This window comes from Phoenix dactylifera, unplaced genomic scaffold, assembly GCF_009389715.1.
Source record: "Phoenix dactylifera cultivar Barhee BC4 unplaced genomic scaffold, palm_55x_up_171113_PBpolish2nd_filt_p 000822F, whole genome shotgun sequence".
Taxonomy (NCBI): Eukaryota; Viridiplantae; Streptophyta; class Magnoliopsida; order Arecales; family Arecaceae; genus Phoenix; species Phoenix dactylifera.
This window is the reverse complement of record NW_024068189.1, coordinates 1-17415: the sequence shown is the minus strand read 5'-3', so window position 1 is coordinate 17415 and position 17415 is coordinate 1. Positions and strand designations below refer to the sequence as shown.

Sequence of the window (17415 nt, the reverse complement as noted above, 5' to 3'; positions counted from 1 at the left end):
GGTCTTGTATGAGTGAGATAAATCAATCCTCCCACAATACTTCTGAAGTGCTTTTCATTAGTCTTTCCACTGCCATCACACAGACTAAGCTTCTCATTCACATTCATTGATGTCTTTGCTGGAGTACAACTTGACATACCAAATTTTCTTAACAAATCATAGGCATATTTTTTGAGTAAGTCAGAACGTGTCTAGTTCGTTGCTAGGATGTTGCGCCTGTTTGCTAGTATGTAGGACAGTTTTAACTAATGCTATGATGTAGGACTATTTGTGTTTGTTAGAGAAAAAACAGGGCAAGTGTAGAACGTGTTTACTTCCTTGTCAAGTCATCGAGTCTATTTAAGAGTACTCTGTTATGTGTTCTAGATATGCATAAAAAAAAAAAGGATTTATCAATACAACTGAGTCTTTGTTTTTTTAGATTTTCTGTATCCTCCACAGCTGGTTCTTAGTTTTCTGTTCTCTATATTCTCTACAACATCAACATGGCAAATAATAGCTGCCACAATAGTGATTATTTAGTTTCCAACAATGATTTGAGTTCAAAAATTTTATTTTATAATAACATTCAAAGAGAATACTAGAACTCTCATTCCAACTTGAATTGCAAACTCGGTGGTTAACTTAATCTCAAGCAATCGATGAATGAATTAGGCATGGATGGATTTAGAATTTTTAGTAGCCGTGATCCTGATTAATTATTCAATTTATTTGTTGTATATATAATATTAGCTTTATTTTTACATTTCAATTTCCAAACTGCAATTTTGCTATAATTTAATTGATAGAGTAAAAAGTATCGCATGATAGCATATATTTAGATACTTATATTTGGTTTTAAATTAAATGTATTTTTTTTAATTTTTAATCAATCATTGCTTTATAGTTAACTATCAAGCTGATCCGAAGATTTGATGATTTTTGTGATATTTTTATTAATCAAACCTGGATATGACCAGTTCTTTTTTTTTTAATTTTTTTAACAAACGGCGGTACGCCTGATCGCAAGGGGTTCCCCCTTCTTCGAGTCGGTGCCTCGTTCGGGGTCTTATTCGAATCTTGCTCGGATCTTATCCGGAATAGAAGCGCCCACCGTATGCTTGAGTCGGCTGGTTGTCACGGACAGTTTTCCAAGCATAAATTTGTTTGAATTGGCAGCGATAGATGGAGGAATAGGAGAGGAATAAAGAGAGAATAAGAGTATCCCCCTAGAAAAAGCAGAGAGAGAATACGAGCGCGCGCGGGGAGAAAGATGGACGCCGGCGACATGGACGAGGCGATTAGGGCGCAATTCCCACTCTCCTTTGGCAAGCCGTCCAAGGCCCAGCCCCAGCCTTCCGCCGTCCACTCATTCACCCGGCGGACCTCCGCCGCCTCCGTAAACCCTAGCCCTAGCTCCCGTCCGGAGCTGGGGAAGCGCGGCACAGGAGATGCTGCTGGTGGACCGCACGGCGGGGGAGAGGAGGAGGAAGACGACGTGATGATTGGGCCTCCCCCGCCGCCTCCGGCGGCCGCTCAGGCGGAGCCTGACGCGGATGATGGGATGATGATTGGGCCTCCGCGGCCGCCGCGGGCTTCGGAACAGGTGGATTCGGATGATGATGGTTCGGACTCTGGAATGGATGACTCGCCGGAGGATTTGCCTCGGATTCCTCTAAGTAATGAGATCGTGCTCAAAGGGCATTCGAAGGTACTCGCATTCTCTGTTTCTATGGAGTAACTCATTTGCTCTTTCCAAAATCTCTTTCTTGATAAGAACTATTAAGTGGAATCATTCTTTGAATCTATTAAGGAATAATTTTGTTTCCTGCTTTGTCTAGATCTTCTTACGTAGGAAAGTTAACTTCTTGTTAATCAGGTGCTTGTTTGGTACTTCTTGATACTACAATTCTTCATGCTTGTCTTAATCACCATGCTTCATGTATTCACAAGGATTAGCATTGATGCACCAGTGCACCAACATCTTGGACTTGACGCAGCCTAATTTTGTTCCTGTAATCTATAAGCATAACCAAGCATTCGTAGTAGTCTCGCAATAGTTGTTTGAAGCTATCCAATTGCTTTTCACAAGATTAAGAATTCCATCCTTTTCATAGGACAACCTCATGCCAAGACTTGTTTTTGCAGCATAAAATCAACACATGCTTCTACCACTAGTTTGAGAAACATTCGTGATGATTAATTTCCATGATATTTTTTTTCTGTATGGCAAAGGATGGAAAATTAAGAGGATTGGTACAGGGGGAAGGGGAAGACTAGATTGAGAAGAAGAAATTGGATTTCATTTGCTTTGGATTTGGATACATGGTAAAAGAGATGGAAGAAATTGGAATAGAAGGATAAGAAGTTATAGATAAAGTAATCAGATTGTTCGAGATCTGAATGTTGGACTTCAGAAAAGAGGAAAGATGGATGAAGAAGAATAGAGAGAGAAGAGAAAAAGATAGACGGTTCATTCCAAAAAGCTAAACACATTGTCATTCATTAGAATTATCAAATTACAACCAAAATTTGTATGCATTCCTTCAACCCTTTATAAAACGACTCAAACCCATCAGTGCCTAAGCATAGGGGCAATTCATGTAAATTATTATTTGAGAATAATGACTTAAAAACTATATGTATTTTCACCTTGTAAAAAACTCCTAGAAATCACCTAGTTGAAACAAATAAAAATGATAAAAACCCAACCTGCACCTAATCTAAATCCTAGCTACATAAGACATGATCTAAGGATGATAAAAAAATTTAGTCTCTTCAAAAGCATGGTACAATGTATTGTTTTCTGTCTGTTTGATCTAGTGCAATGATATGCTTCTGTTTCTTATCACATATTCATATATTACATCTGTTGCCAAAAAATATGGAACTTCTCAAAGCATAGTATTCTTGTTTTGTGCTAATGTTGTTAAAACTGATTCAAAATAAAATTCCTATACCTTTATCAAAATGCCTTTTCCGAACTATATAAGATTGGCTTTACGGATCTTGGTATCACCTATCAAAATATCTTAATATTATAAGTGTCTCTCACATTAACACTAACTCTTGAAGGGCTAATGCTGAATGCCTTTTTCAGGCAACTAAGTGCGAGTTGTAACCTCCGTGGCACTAAGAATGTTACTTGGTAGTAATGAGGCTTATTCAACCTAGACCTAGAAAGAGACTCAAGACAAAGGAGGAAAAGAGACAATTTAATATGACATATCATACTAGCATTCTTCTTTGAGCACATGCTAGACAAAGTTTCCCTAATTGTTTGTGTGCTTGAAATCTGTGTTGATAACATCATAAAATTTCTAAAACAACTTTGTTGCCCAACAAGCAGCCCAAGAGGGGGGGTGAATTGGGTCTTAATTAAAATGTGAAATTTTTAACTTGTGATTAATCTAAAGTGTCAGTATGGAATGTTAGAGGAATGAAGACAATGAAAGAATGGAAAGTTTCACTCCTACGTCCACTTCTCAAGTTTCACTTGAGATTTTCACTATAATCCTAGAATTACAGCACGGTTGTTTTACAAGCTTACAACCAAACTTGTTATTTTAATGGCTTACAACGAACCACCTCGTTTGTTTTACTCGGGCTCACAAACAACCCGGTTGGTTTTCACAAAGGATCACCAACTACAACCTTAGACCTGCTGATTTAATCCCTTGATTGAATCAAGCACCCAAATATAAAAATGAATATGTAAGTACAAGCTTCTAAAAAGCAGATAAAACAATATTAACAAGGACAGGGAAAAGAAGCTTCTCAGAGAATTTTTTACCGATTGAGATGCTGCTTCTTTTCTTTTGGATCCTCTCCTGAATCAGTCAGCAATGGAGGATCTTTCTATTTTGGCTCTGGTGCGGAGAAAGGATGGGTTCTCGATGAAGAGTTGCTTTCTTTCGATTTTTTTTTGAATATCCTTTGAGCTCTTGTTTCAAACAATTTGCTTGATCTTTTCTTTTTGGATTTTTCGTGTGTGTGTTTGTTTCACTGAGTATGGGTCTTCTTATAACTCCGTTTTGAAAAATTAGCTGTTAGACTCAGAAGAATAGCCGTTTTGTCGCGCCTGGTACTTCTGACAAAACGTCCGTTGAAACTGGAGTCGTCTCGCCCGTCCAGGAGTCGGCTCGACTGAAGTGGGAGACGTCTTGCATGATTCTGGAGTCGGCTTTGGCTCGGGAGCCCTCTGACAGATTATCGGTCGATTCTCGTTGGAGTCGGCTCGCGCGATTCGGGAGTCGTCTCGCGTCCTGGTCCGCGGAAAAACGAGTTCTCTGCTTTGTTTGAGAGAGTCGACTCGTAACGGTTGGGAGTCGACTCGTGCTTTGTCCGAAAGATGGGAGACGGCTCGCACTTGACTCGAGTCATCTCGCGCTTTGCGAACCGAAATACCTCTTTCTGTCTGTCTAAGAGAGTCGTCTCCCGCTTTGTGGAGACGGCTCGAGGGTGTGCGAGTATGCCATGCTTGTGTCGGAGTCGACTCGTACTTTCTGGGAGTCGACTCGAGTTCTGAAAAATGCTTGAATAGTTCCAAAACTTGAGTTTAAGATCCATGAACCATTTCCTAAGATATTCTTTTGAAGTTATAGCATTGTTACCCTGAAAATACTTGTTTAAAGCTGTTAGTCCAACAAGGAATGCACTCAAAATGTTTTGGCACATCAAAACCAAGTAGGGGATCAATCAATTACTCAACAAACTTGTATTTTAATATCTACAAATCTTGCCATTTTTTTTTTCTAATTTACAATTTTAATTTATGGCCTTTTTGTGTTCCACTTTTCTCAACTGCAGGTTGTTTCAGCTCTTGCTGTCGACCATTCCGGATCGAGAGTCCTTTCTGGTAGCTATGATTATACTGTCCGTATGTATGACTTTCAAGGGATGAATTCCAAATTGCAATCTTTCAGACAGCTGGAACCATTCGAGGGACACCAAGTCCGAAGTTTAAGTTGGAGTCCAACATCAGACAGATTTTTGTGCATCACAGGTTCAGCACAGGCTAAGGTGATTTTCCTTTTCACAAATTTCACAGAAGCATTGTAATATGATTCCTATCATGGTACCTTTTTATGTTTAGACAGCACTAACAAGCAACTATATGTACATTTCAGATTTATGACCGAGATGGGCTTACTTTGGGCGAGTTCATAAAGGGGGACATGTATATACGTGACCTGAAAAATACAAAGGGGCATATTTCTGGATTGACTGGTGGAGAGTGGAACCCTAAATCAAAGGAGACTATCTTAACTTCCTCAGAAGATGGTTCATTGCGGATATGGGATGTAGCTGACTTCAAAAGTCAAAAACAGGTTTATCTCATTACTCAGTCAACAAGCTTGAACCGAAAATCTTAAAGTTTTAAATAATTTTAATAGCAATTTTAAAGAAAAAAATATTCACTAAAATTTTCCATACATTCAGATGTAAATAGCTATAAAGATTTTTTTCAGAACAATGCAAGTCAGTTTCTGGTGCAGCTCCCACCAGCATTAGAAGACATCTTAAAGTTACACTTGCTATTGAAAGATGAAATTTTGTACGAGACAAATTGACACATAATATCATCTATTTTTACTATGTGAAAGATGTTGCGATCAAGGAATTCTAAGAAGCTGTTTCATTGTAGGTTATCAAGCCTAAACTAGCAAGGCCAGCAAGAATTCCAGTTACAGCATGTGTTTGGGATCGCGAAGGCAAGCGCATTGTTGGTGGCATTGGGGATGGTACCATACAGGTACCAGCATGATGCTTCAGTTCTCCTTAAGTGATTTTAAATATTTAATATCAAGCCTGTTCTTTGGGTTTTGACCTACATTTTTTGAATGGCATGGTCTTTATGTGGATTCACAATTTGTCCACTAAAAGAATTGCTTCATATTTTACAGTTATGGAGCATCAAACCTGGATGGGGAAGCCGACCAGATATACATGTGGAGAAAGCACATGTTGATGATATTACTGGACTAAAATTTTCTACTGATGGGCAGATTCTTCTGTCAAGAAGTGCTGATAGTACACTTAAGGTAATATTTTACCAGTCGTTCATATTGTACCACTGTTCTTGTGTTTTGGAGTGTTCATTCTTCATTTTGCAACTTTTTGTCTCTCCCAAATATTTAAATTTGCAATTATTGTAAAATATTGTGTTTTTAAATTTTTGCATAGGTTTGGGACTTGCGGCAAATGAAAAGTCCTGTTAAAGTCTTTGAAGACCTTCCAAATCATTATGCTCAGACAAATCCCGCATTTAGTCCTAATGAGCAACTAATACTTACCGGAACCTCTGTTGAAAAAGAAGGCAGCAGCGGAGGTCTACTCTGCTTCTTTGACCGAAGGAAACTTGAGCTTGTATCAAGGGTGGGGATTTCTCCTAAATATAGTGTTATATGCTGCGCTTGGCACCCAAAGATTAATCAGGTTAGCTCCTAACTTTGTGATTATGGCATCTATGACTTCACATAATGCACGTACGGATACCCATAAATTTTGAACACTTCTACTTCTTTTTGTTAGATTTTTTAAAAAATTATTTAAGGTTAATGGATTATTTTTTATAATATCCTTTTTATGCTTCAGCAAGGAGACTGTACTATATTCATATGCATGTATCAAGGATTTTGCTATCCATGCCTTTTCCTCCCCCTCCTGCTTGCAATAGTATGAGATATTTATTTCCTGGATGGAATAATTGAGACAGCATGTCATGCTAAAATATCTGTTGCTTTTGAAGGTCTTTGCAACAGTAGGTGACAAGAAAGAAGGAGGAACACACATACTTTATGATCCATCTATCAGTAAGAGAGGAGCTCTTGTATGTGTTGGACGAGCTTCAAGGAAAAAAATCTGTAGATGATTTTGAGGCACAACCAGTCATTCACAACCCGCATGCATTGCCCTTATTTAGAGACCAGCCTAGCCGTAAACGTCAACGTGAAAAAGCATTGAAAGATCCCATGAAATCACACAAGCCAGAACTTCCTGTCACAGGTCCAGGCTTTGGTGGAAGAGTTGGTACCACTAAAGGCAGCTTGTTAACGCAGTATCTTATGAAGGTACATAAAGTTTGCCAAAAAGAATTTATTGTGAAATTTTGCTTTTGAATTTCTTTTTTCATAGATATGAAGATAATGTTCTTGTTTGAGTATTAACAACGTTTTGTTACAGCAAGGTGGTTTAATCAAGGAGACTTGGATGGAAGAAGATCCAAGGGAGGCAATACTTAAATATGCTGATGTTGCAGCAAAAGACCCTAAGTACATTGCACCTGCATATGCAGACTCTCAGCCAGAACCTGTTTTTGCAAAGTCTGATTCTGAAGAAGAAGAGAAATAACCAAGTAATGGTTTACCTTGTTATATCATCATCAAAGCCTATCATGTGAGCCATTTTCCATTACTGATCTCTCTCTCTCTCTCTCTCTCTCTCTCTCTCTCTCTCTCTCTATATATATATATATATATATATATATATTCTCTCTCTATATATATATATTATATAATCCAGGATTGTATCATTTCCCATGGAGTAAATTGTTAAATCTACTCAGCAATCTCTCTCCTCAAATGAACTTTAATCAGTTGGGTGCTGAAGGTGCTATTGCATTTTATAGCAGTACACTGAGTTGCTAATGCTAGAATTTGTAACTGTTAAGAATGTGTGCTATGGGTTCAGTAAATGTGCACAGTTGCTAAGCTGTCAAAGATCTCATGCCAAGATGCTATTGTAATCCAGATAACAATTTGCAATGTCTATTGATGATGCTTTGTTTAGGTGAGGAAACCTCTTAGTTCCAAATGCATCATTAGGTGAAAGTCAGATGAAGTTGGTATTTTCGAAGATGCTTGGTTCATTTTAGATTTGTCCCCTAGGTGGTACTATTTGCTAATGTGGCTCTTGAAGATGCTTTAAAAGTTATCAAATGTTTTGTGGTGTTTAGAAAAGGATTGAAAAACATTGCTGTTAAATATTGTTGATTCCCATGCACTTTGCTGGTGTGGTCTAAGCATTGTTAAAGTACACCTTGCTTTAGATTTCAAATATGGGACTCTTCAGAGTTTTTCAAAATTTATGAGGCAAGTGATCTCAAGAAGCACTTCTAGGCTGCAGAAATTTGATTCTTGTGGCCTCGAAAGAATTCTCAAATTTGATTCGTTGATCATCATCATGATCATGGCTCTAATGAGTAGATAAGTGTGACATTGGACGGTGGTTTGTGATCTGGAAGCTCAATAATCACTGTGCCGGTGTCAGTCCTAAAAACCGTGCATAGAGATTGCCTGCAAGCTATTGCTTTCCACTCTCGATAGCCCTCTTCCTCCTTTTTGTAATTTAAAACTAGTCATTTGCGAATTTTTCTGTTCCTCAAATTCTAGTTTTCGTCAAGTCAATGGCCATGTGCATGCTATTCATTAATGAAAAATTTACCTTCTAGATTGTCATGTGAGTCCTGGATAGAACTGTAAATCATGTCATGGTAGGCCTTGCAAAACTTTTGAGAACCAAATAGATAATATGCATTTTTTTTTTGTTAAATTAAAAACACATCTTGTATTTTCTTCTTTTCTTTTATTGTTGTTGACTGCAGCCTCTGGAAACAGCTAATGCCCCTCCCTCACAGTCCTTCAAGAATGCGAACATGCGCTGCCTGAGAAACATCAAGAAAGTCAAGCGACAGATGAGTTTTGTAAAAAGTACATGGAAATCTTGTTTCTCTTAACTTCTATCCCAGAGTGATCTGCTCTGATAGGAGAAAACATGCACGAATCACATCTTTTAAATGGAAATGTGTGCATTGATCTTATTTCTGGACTTATGGATGATTGTTACACATGCACAAGTTAGCAGTTGGATGCCTTCTGCAGTAAATGTTCTCAGTGAACAATAAGTTTTGATGCACAGAGGCTATTTGACTGTTGGATGTCAATAATTATCAATTATTAATGGTATCTGATTGCAGCACATTGTAGAGAGGGTTCGGTGCCTGGGATTTGGCTATTGAGCTTTCCAAGTTGACTTTGAATCCAGGGTTCACGTTTATTTATTTATTTTTTGGGTGGAACTGCTTAGATAAAATTCGTAAGAGAAGAATATTGTCTTGATCATCCATATCTGTAGGTTGTTCCTTTGTATTGGTGGGGTTTTATCTCTGTTTCAGCCTTCTGATTGGTTTGGTGGCTTGGATGCAAAGTATTCTAGATCACTAGATGCTGGACATTAATTTTCATATGCTTCTTAAGCTTCTTCAATTTCTGTTTGCTTTTGAATCTTGTTACAACTAGGCATGGTATATCAGGCTATATTTGAAGGCTACATATTGAGATGGACTTGAGGATAGCTATTTAGCACTTGTCATACCTGGCTTTGGGCACTGTCTTGTGGTGTGGCAGCTGGTCAAGGCGAGCAGGCAGGGGATGGCTGTTTTGAATAACAAGCCAAGTGCTGCTGCTCAGCAATATGTACTGGTTTTGATCCTTCTTAGGTGAAGCAACATCAAGTTATCATTTTAAAGAATTAGAGTTTATTCTATGCATGCATAATTGAATGGACTGAATTAACCTTGGTCTTTTCATATGATTTATATGTTTGCTTGCTTTCACAGTGGCAGTAAAATGGTTGGCCAACATGGCTCCTGATTTCTCAACCTGACAACTGAACTCCACCCTGGAACCTCTTAGTCCAGCCGTCTACAAGTGACCACTTCCATACAGCGGAGTGCCCTGGCCACTTGAACCCGAATTGAGTTCCCTATCCAAGACTAAGAGATAAGGGTGATAGTGAATCGGATAATATCTGTCCGGATCTGTTTTCATTTTCGAATTTATCTGGATATAAATAGAAATTTGAGTATCCGACTAATATTTATATCTATATCAGTCAAAAAAAAATGAATATGAATATGAATTGACAACCATCCGATCCATATCCGAATATCCGATTTCATTTATAATCCTATTTTATTTTATATAGCATTCATAAAATTTTAAGAAAAATAAATGACCACATTAATATGCTATTAACATAATTTATTATCTACTTAGTAATATTTTTAATTTTGTAGTTATAAAGTTTAATTACCTAATTTATATTTATATTTGTATTCATATTTATAGCTATATTTATATCTATATTTTCGGTATTCGATTTGTATTTGTATTTATTTAAAATAAATAAATATATATATATATATATATATATATATATATATATATATATATCCGTATTTGTATCTGTATTTATCAAATAAAATAAATATGGACATGAATATGCTAGTATTCGATCCGTATGCTATCTGATTTGAGCCCTACTCGAAAAAAGGGTGTCCGGTTGCTGCCCATTGCTGCCTATTCACTCACGGGTGACCAAAAGCATACTCCTTTCAAACAAATCTTGAATCAAACATAATGAGCAGCAATGTTATCAAAGCTGTTGGGTTCAAAATTTATTTCAACTAAGCCAGTGAGAGTAGACCTTGGTTTGATCAAGCAAGCTCAGGCAGAGCTAGATCCCTACGTTCGGCTTACTCTGCAACTGAGTGGGGCTCGAGCTAGCTAATTTAACATCGAGCTGAACCCAAGTTATTCGCAAACAGCATGCCTCGAGGATCTAATAAGAACTCGAGATATCACTTAAAGCTTTTATTTATTTATTTAAAATAATTAATCTAGCTATATTTACTTTGCTAGTTAAAATATAATTCATGCAAATTATAATAAGTAAACATAAAATTTTGATATATAAAACAGCAATCAAGATTATATGCATGTATATATGATATATAAATTATCTAGATATTTATTTTTTGACTAAACTGAGCTTAGATTTAGCTAGGCTCGCTTGCAAATCGAGCTCTGGAAGCTATTGCTGACGACGTGTTTGAAGAAACGCAATCATGGATTGTTAAGCTAACATGGCAAATGACTTGCACATCTACGTTATTAAAAATGAACGCCTGACTTGACGTCCAACCGTTGATCATCGCCCTACATCTTTATATCCAACTTTCTCTCACATCCGATGTGCCAAGTATCAGTTTAAAGTATCTTCCTTGTTATCATTATTTTTCCCATCGTTGACTTATCTCATCTACCCACCTGCCAAGTATCTATATATATCAGCCAGCTAGTTAGGTTAGAGGTAAATGAATCCGGTTGTGGATTCAACTCAAAGAGTTTATAGTGTCTGAGAACACACTAATCCAGAAATCACTAACAATAAAATTATAAAAACACACACACAACCACCCAAGTAAAGAGACTTTTGACCCAATCCTGGATGACTTAACGCATGAGACTCCTCCCTTTGCAAGATCAGAAAGGTCATATGCATACAATCCTACCTCCATGTATGTGCAGAGAGAGCATTTCCATGTTTCGAATCCATCACCTTACCATTGCGCAAAGCTCACCTTCTTCTTCTAAGCCAATACTAGTAAATTAGAATTAAATGAGGCAGTTCAAGTTTTGATTCCCATGGAAGCTAATCATGCAGGGTTGGAGAGCATGGAAGAACTCCAAAGGATCCAATAGACTGCTTTTCAATTCAAGATTAGATCATCTAGCATGCTATGCCTGTGTAAGAGCCCAATCTTAGTTCAAGTTAGGTCACTTATGATGTTGATAAGAGTGCAAAATTCATATAATAAGAACTTCCGAAACTATGGCAAAATCGTTTTACTGATATTCATCATAAAAGTGCGCACTTCATTGCCTACATTTTTATGTGCCCATGGAAAAAGAATTTACATTCAATATGACAAAAAGATCATACCGTTGCCACACATTGCTTGGGACATGCAACCCAATGGACTCAGGCTGAAGGGTCCCAGTTATCAGTGCAGCAATGAAAAAGAGGAGCTAAAAAGCCCCTCAAAATAATTTTTTGGGTCGCAAAAACTTATGTTTTACTTCTTACAATTGTGCAAGGCAACGACCATATCACCATGCCCTTGATCTTCTCTTACCTTTCTTCATCTCCTCCGTGCGACAGGTACATAAGATATCCACCCCAAAGGAACCAATGCAGCTATAAACTGTAGTATGATTCCTGAAGACAAGCTTGAGTAGTCCCCAGAAGACACCCCAATCAATGAAACCAGTCCAACACCAAACATACCACTTAGTATAGATGATAAGCACAGAGATGAAGCAAAGAAGGCAAAGAGTGAACCTTCACACCCATATGGGCATAAACTCGAAAAGAGAGCAGTGAAAGGAAGGATCTTAAACTGAGCAATAGCCTCCGCCAATGCCGACAAACACAGCACGTAAACTTCATTTGAAATCCCCAACTTAAGATTGATTTGTTTCACTAGAAATAAGTCGGACAAAAGGGAGAGAGCATAAAGTATCTGCACTCCAAATATCAGTCTCCTCATCGGGATTCTTTTCAAGAAACGGTTATAGAACATAGTTGCAGAAAGAACCATCAGCTGCCCGATAACTTTTGACAAACCAATAACTGAAGGGTCGAGCTTCAGACATTGTGTCTGGAAACAAAACATAGATCCTGAAAGAACAGGAACAACTGCGATAGAAGCTACAATCCACAAAAGAGGATAAAAGATCCTTTCCTCATTAATTGCTGTAGTCAGGTCACAGAACTGTTTGATGAAATTTTCAGCTAATGAATTCTGAACAAGATGATGATTTGAGTATGGAAGGAAACAAAGGGATGTCTCCTTTGTGCTTAGGGAAAGGGAAAGGTGGATGGCCAGTAGGAGAGCAAAAGTGAAAAACATGACCTTTGGCTCTTGAGATTTTAGGATGACAAACGCACCAGACAAGTTGCCTAAGAGTGCTCCTGCTGCTAAAGCCATGAATGCATAGGACTGGAGCTCACCTGCTTTCTGTGTTCTGCTGAACTCAGCAACGAGAGCATCACTCACAACTTCTGCGAAGGATGCTCCAAGGTTGCTAACTAAAATGCATGCCATTAATGTGGGAAATCTTTCACCGGTAACTGGGATTACTGCAAGTGTCCCCCAAGACAGTAGCTGTAAAAAGGCTGCAACCAATTATCGGTTAGCTGAAAGCCTCAAACAGTTAAAAAATATCAATCACAAATTTGCAATTCATCAGCCAAGTTAGACATCATTAAGCTATTATTGCACAAACAAAGATTAAATTATTCTCACGCCACAGAAAAAATAGAAGAAAGTTTTCGATTCAAGGTGATTAGCACATATTCTAGAATATGCAACAACTGCAGAGGTATGAGATATAACCAAGGGTCATAACGAATTGGAGTTATAAGAATACAATTTAAAGTATATAACTGATTTTAGTAGCATTACCAGTTCGGCACAAAATAAATGCAATAATGAACCACAAGGGGGGGGGGGGGGGGGGGGAGGAGGGGGTTGGAGTTAGATTATAATAAAGGAAAGTACAAAGGTTGCAAGAAACAAATACGAATTCATCATCATCATTCATTACCAACAACCATGTTTGTTGAGTCAGATTCCTAGAGCTTTTTAAATGATAGGGTTTTGAATGTCTTCCATCACCTCAACAATTAGTCTTGCATAAAAGTGTCATTAGCATTATTTATGGAATATGAAGAGATGATGAGAAATTTAGGTACAACAAAAATTTAAACTTTGACATTGCATCTGAAGGAGGATGCTGACTTGAACTTTTTATTTCTGCTAGCTGGAGCTTAACATATGCACTCTACCGACACACTGCAAGAATTGAACCTAGCCCTCTACAGAGGGATATTTCTACAACTGAATCCAGCCTCTAATAACATCAATTATCAAATCAAACTGCTTGAAATCAGCTATCAACACTGAAAACAGATATTCAATATACAGAATCTTGTCTTCTCACTGTCGATAGGCGGTACATTAGAGCTTATACATGGCAGCCATTTGAATTAGCAGAATACCTTAATCTCATAATACTTCGCTAGGCAATGAAAACAACAAATGACAAAGTAGGGGTCCTATATCTTTTTGAAGTTGTCTTAACATCACTTTTCTCTACTTTGCCAAGCAATGAGCAGCAAATTTGGGATCACAAGGCCCTATAAATCCCAAATATGACAGGATAATAGCTAGATTTTTTTTGATGTAATAGCTAGATTTGAAAGAAAAGTTCCTACCCCTATATGCACTCTATTCAAAAGCCAAATCTGTGGCATTATTTTGTGAGTAGTTAAAAAATTAACAAAAGATGGAAGCCAGAACAAATTAAAAAACAGAATATAATCAAATATAATCGATGAAAAAGAATGGAAAGTTTCACCACCTCTTCGACACTGTCAAACACCCTTTATATGTTTCCGGTCCAAGAAAGAAGACCTTAGTTATCCCACAAGTTCATAACGTATTCATCCACAGCTAACAAAAAACCAAGAACTCCATAACTAAACCAGCATTCTAGTGAGGAAAATAGAAAGGTGCAAAAGACGGCTCTATGCCGATTTAGTTATAGTTGTGGATTGCCTTCTTCTAAAATCTAAAGTAGCCATGTATGATATAAAGGCAAAAAAGAAAGAAAGAAAGAAGAGGGGGGAGGGGAGAGAGAGAGGCCAAGAATCCATAGAGAACCTCAAAACTCTCATATGCATCTCATATTCCATCCATTAAGCCAATGTAATAGCCAAAGCACACCCATTAACGAATACCAATACAGCAGCCCAAAGATACAAAACCCCAGAGCCAAAACAAGGAATAAAGAAGCAAAGAGAGACCAAGCAAAAGAAAAGAACTGAAGAAAACATGCAAACGAAACCAAAAAGAGAGAAAGAGCACCAACCTCCAATGGAGATGTAAGGGAGCCTGTGAGCACCCCCAATGCAGACAGCATCAGAGAGGACTCCAAGCAGGGGCTTGGCCACCATGGGGAGGTTGCCGGTGTTCTGGACCAACTGAAGCGTGGAAGGGCTGAAACCAAGTCCATGGGCCAGGTGGAAGTTGAGGGCCAGCCAGGGGAAGCACCTGAACCCCTGCACCCAGTAGCCGAACCCACACAGCGCCCACATCTGCCTCCCCGCATGGCCGCTACCGATGCCGCGAGGCCAAACCCATCCCCTGCGGCCTTCCTTGGGAGCGAGGGAAGCTTGGGGGCAGGCCCCTGGGCGGGGTTTCGAAGGGGTTTTAGGATGTAAGCCTTCTTGGCATGGAGGGCCCTCCTCCTGCTTGGTCGTTCTGTGAGGAGCTGGAGATGAATAAGGGTGGCGGTGAGGAATTGAGTTTTTGGGTGGTGGCAGGGAGGGTGGAGAAGGGTTGGGGATTTGGGGTGGGTTTTGTGAGGCAAATCATGGGTTATAGGTCAGTCCTCTAAGATTGGTCGGTGATGAGGAAAGGAAATCAGAGAGGAGAGGTTTCTTTCTTTCTTTCTTCGTTTCCTGAGGCTTGGTTTGGAGGAATGTCAGAAGAGAGAGAGACAGAGAGACATGGAACAGGGGGTGGCAGATTCAAAGAACATGGCAGAGGGCTCCAGAAGAGCTGGCGGATTTGCTGTTTTAAGAAATTGCAGGCGGCGTTGGATTTGAAAGCGAAGTGAAACGGTCAAACAGCTGTGGTATGGGTGCTGATTTGTATGACAGAAAAAGAACAGGTATCTAGCCAAAAAAAAAAAAAAAAAAGAGAACAGGTGAATTTTTCTTAGATTGGGACTTGAGAGATGGGGAAGGAGAGTTCTAGAAGGCGAAGGGGTCCCGAAATCTTGGACATCCAGTGGAGGACAAAGGAGGTCATTTGCTAATTGGCTCCATATGTTGACATTGTCCCGGTACATGACGCAGTCCCATTCATATACACGGGAAGGGCATGAGGAGGGGGTTTAACCCCCTTGTTTTTCTTACTCTTTGTAGTGGTAATAAGATGTGATTGGGGTGTAGACTTCTGGCCCAGTATAGGTTGGGCTTGAATGAAAAAAACCCTAAAGAGGTCTTGATTTTGGCTGGGTTAGGATTGAGCTTAAATCCAACTCAAAATCAAATTCAAGTCTCACTTGATAAATAAATTAATTTATATTTATATTTATATTTTATGTAAATGTATATATTTTTATTTAACTATATTTTAAATTACTTGTAGAATTTCACATTCTAATGTGCCATATTGAAACCATAAGCTTAGAAAGATATTATTTTAGAACTTTGTACCATGATTTTTTTTATAGGATTTATGTCAGAAGTTTGGTATGTTCTTGGCTTTGAGAAAAACTTGAGCACCCACTTTTTGCAGCATTTAAGCCTAATTTTTCTTATGAACACATGGAACCATGTGAGGTAGGTTGGGCTGCAAATGAACCAAGATAATCATGCTTAACTTGAGATCAGCTTGTTACGGGCTTGCCTAGAAAGCAAGCCAAGATCAAACAATTTTCAAAGGTTGTCTCATAATTGAAGCAAGCTTGACCCCAACTTGGCTTGTGAATGAAATAAGGGATAGATAGCTTAGCTTGGCTCGATAAATGCTCGGCAATAAGCTTACAAGTCTGAGCTGGAACAGCTTATATTTTTATGCTAAGCCAATGAAGCTAAGTTTGAATCACATAATGAATCATATTTAGAGGGAGTAAATTATGAAAATTTGCTATACCTAAGAATTAATGAATTTTAAATTTAGAGGTTCAGAAATTCAATTAATTCCTAAGTCTACTAAATTTCTATATTTTACTTTCTCTAACTTTGATGCTGCATCATTTGTATCATATCTTTAACCATATGATAAAGTCAAAAAGCCATCAACATCGTTATCGAGTATACGAGTAAGCCAGGCTTAGAATCATCCATCGAGAGCACAAAGGTTGTCTCTTTCACGAGAAAGAAGGATTCCTTTCACTTTCCATTGAATCGCACAATAATTGCTTTAAAATCTATGCAGAAAAATTTGAATACTTGGTGAGCTGTGCGGGGCACGATCCAATGGTTAATATCATGAAAAAAAGATGGATCGTTCTTTTGATACGAAAAAGATACAAACCCAAACCCGCATCAAAAACACAAGTTTTAATATACATCTTATTAGGAATACTGTATCAAATTAAATATGCTATCTTGTTTGAGATAGTGATGGACCTTTTCCAGTTTGATGCACTGCAAACAAGCCACCCTCCTACAGCCCATTTAACCATCGCCCTTTTCACAGTTAATTTTATCTTTGCTAGCAAACTTAGAGCGGCACATTATTTCTAGCTCTTGCTGCTCTACATTACGACGGTTCAATTCAGTTAAGCCCTCGTCCAAGAGAAATTATATACTTGATGATGATGCACATTACCAATCATGGCCACTCGTTCTTGTAGCGGTGCGCTGAGATGAGCCATATATTTTTTTGCCCTTTTCACAATTCTCAACCCAAACCACCTGCTTCTTAGCTCATAGAGAAGAAGCACACATTTCAGAACCCTCCAGTAAGAGTGGCAATGCTTAACCATTTAATTTATTTAACTTGTTTCAACC

At 38.3% G+C, this 17415-nt stretch overlaps 2 protein-coding genes across 3 annotated transcripts; one reads left to right on the top strand and one right to left on the bottom strand.

The window, feature by feature from the left end:
- The first annotated feature begins 1039 nt into the window (after positions 1-1039).
- Positions 1040-8897, top strand: LOC120103802 (WD repeat-containing protein 70-like). The gene is given in 10 exon segments (XM_039120547.1): positions 1040-1690; positions 4789-5001; positions 5109-5309; positions 5627-5734; positions 5886-6023; positions 6166-6417; positions 6731-6835; positions 6837-7052; positions 7165-7377; positions 8585-8897. Coding segments are annotated over 9 exon segments (1839 nt in total). The 5' UTR covers positions 1040-1252; the 3' UTR covers positions 7333-7377; positions 8585-8897.
- Positions 8898-11654: 2757 nt separating this feature from the next.
- On the bottom strand, positions 11655-15757 carry LOC103702923 (probable folate-biopterin transporter 9, chloroplastic). 2 transcript variants are annotated; one of them, XM_039120541.1, is made up of 3 exons: positions 14760-15757; positions 12838-13002; positions 11655-12504 (listed from the first exon to the last, which is right to left on the bottom strand). In XM_039120541.1, the coding sequence occupies exons 1-3, from the start codon at positions 14983-14985 to the stop codon at positions 11966-11968; spliced, it is 930 nt and encodes a 309-aa protein (XP_038976469.1). In that variant the 5' UTR covers positions 14986-15757; the 3' UTR covers positions 11655-11965. The 2 variants fall into 2 exon arrangements, with proteins under 2 accessions (XP_038976469.1, XP_008783783.3); XM_008785561.4 differs by having other exon boundaries at positions 11655-13002.
- Positions 15758-17415: the final 1658 nt, after the last annotated feature.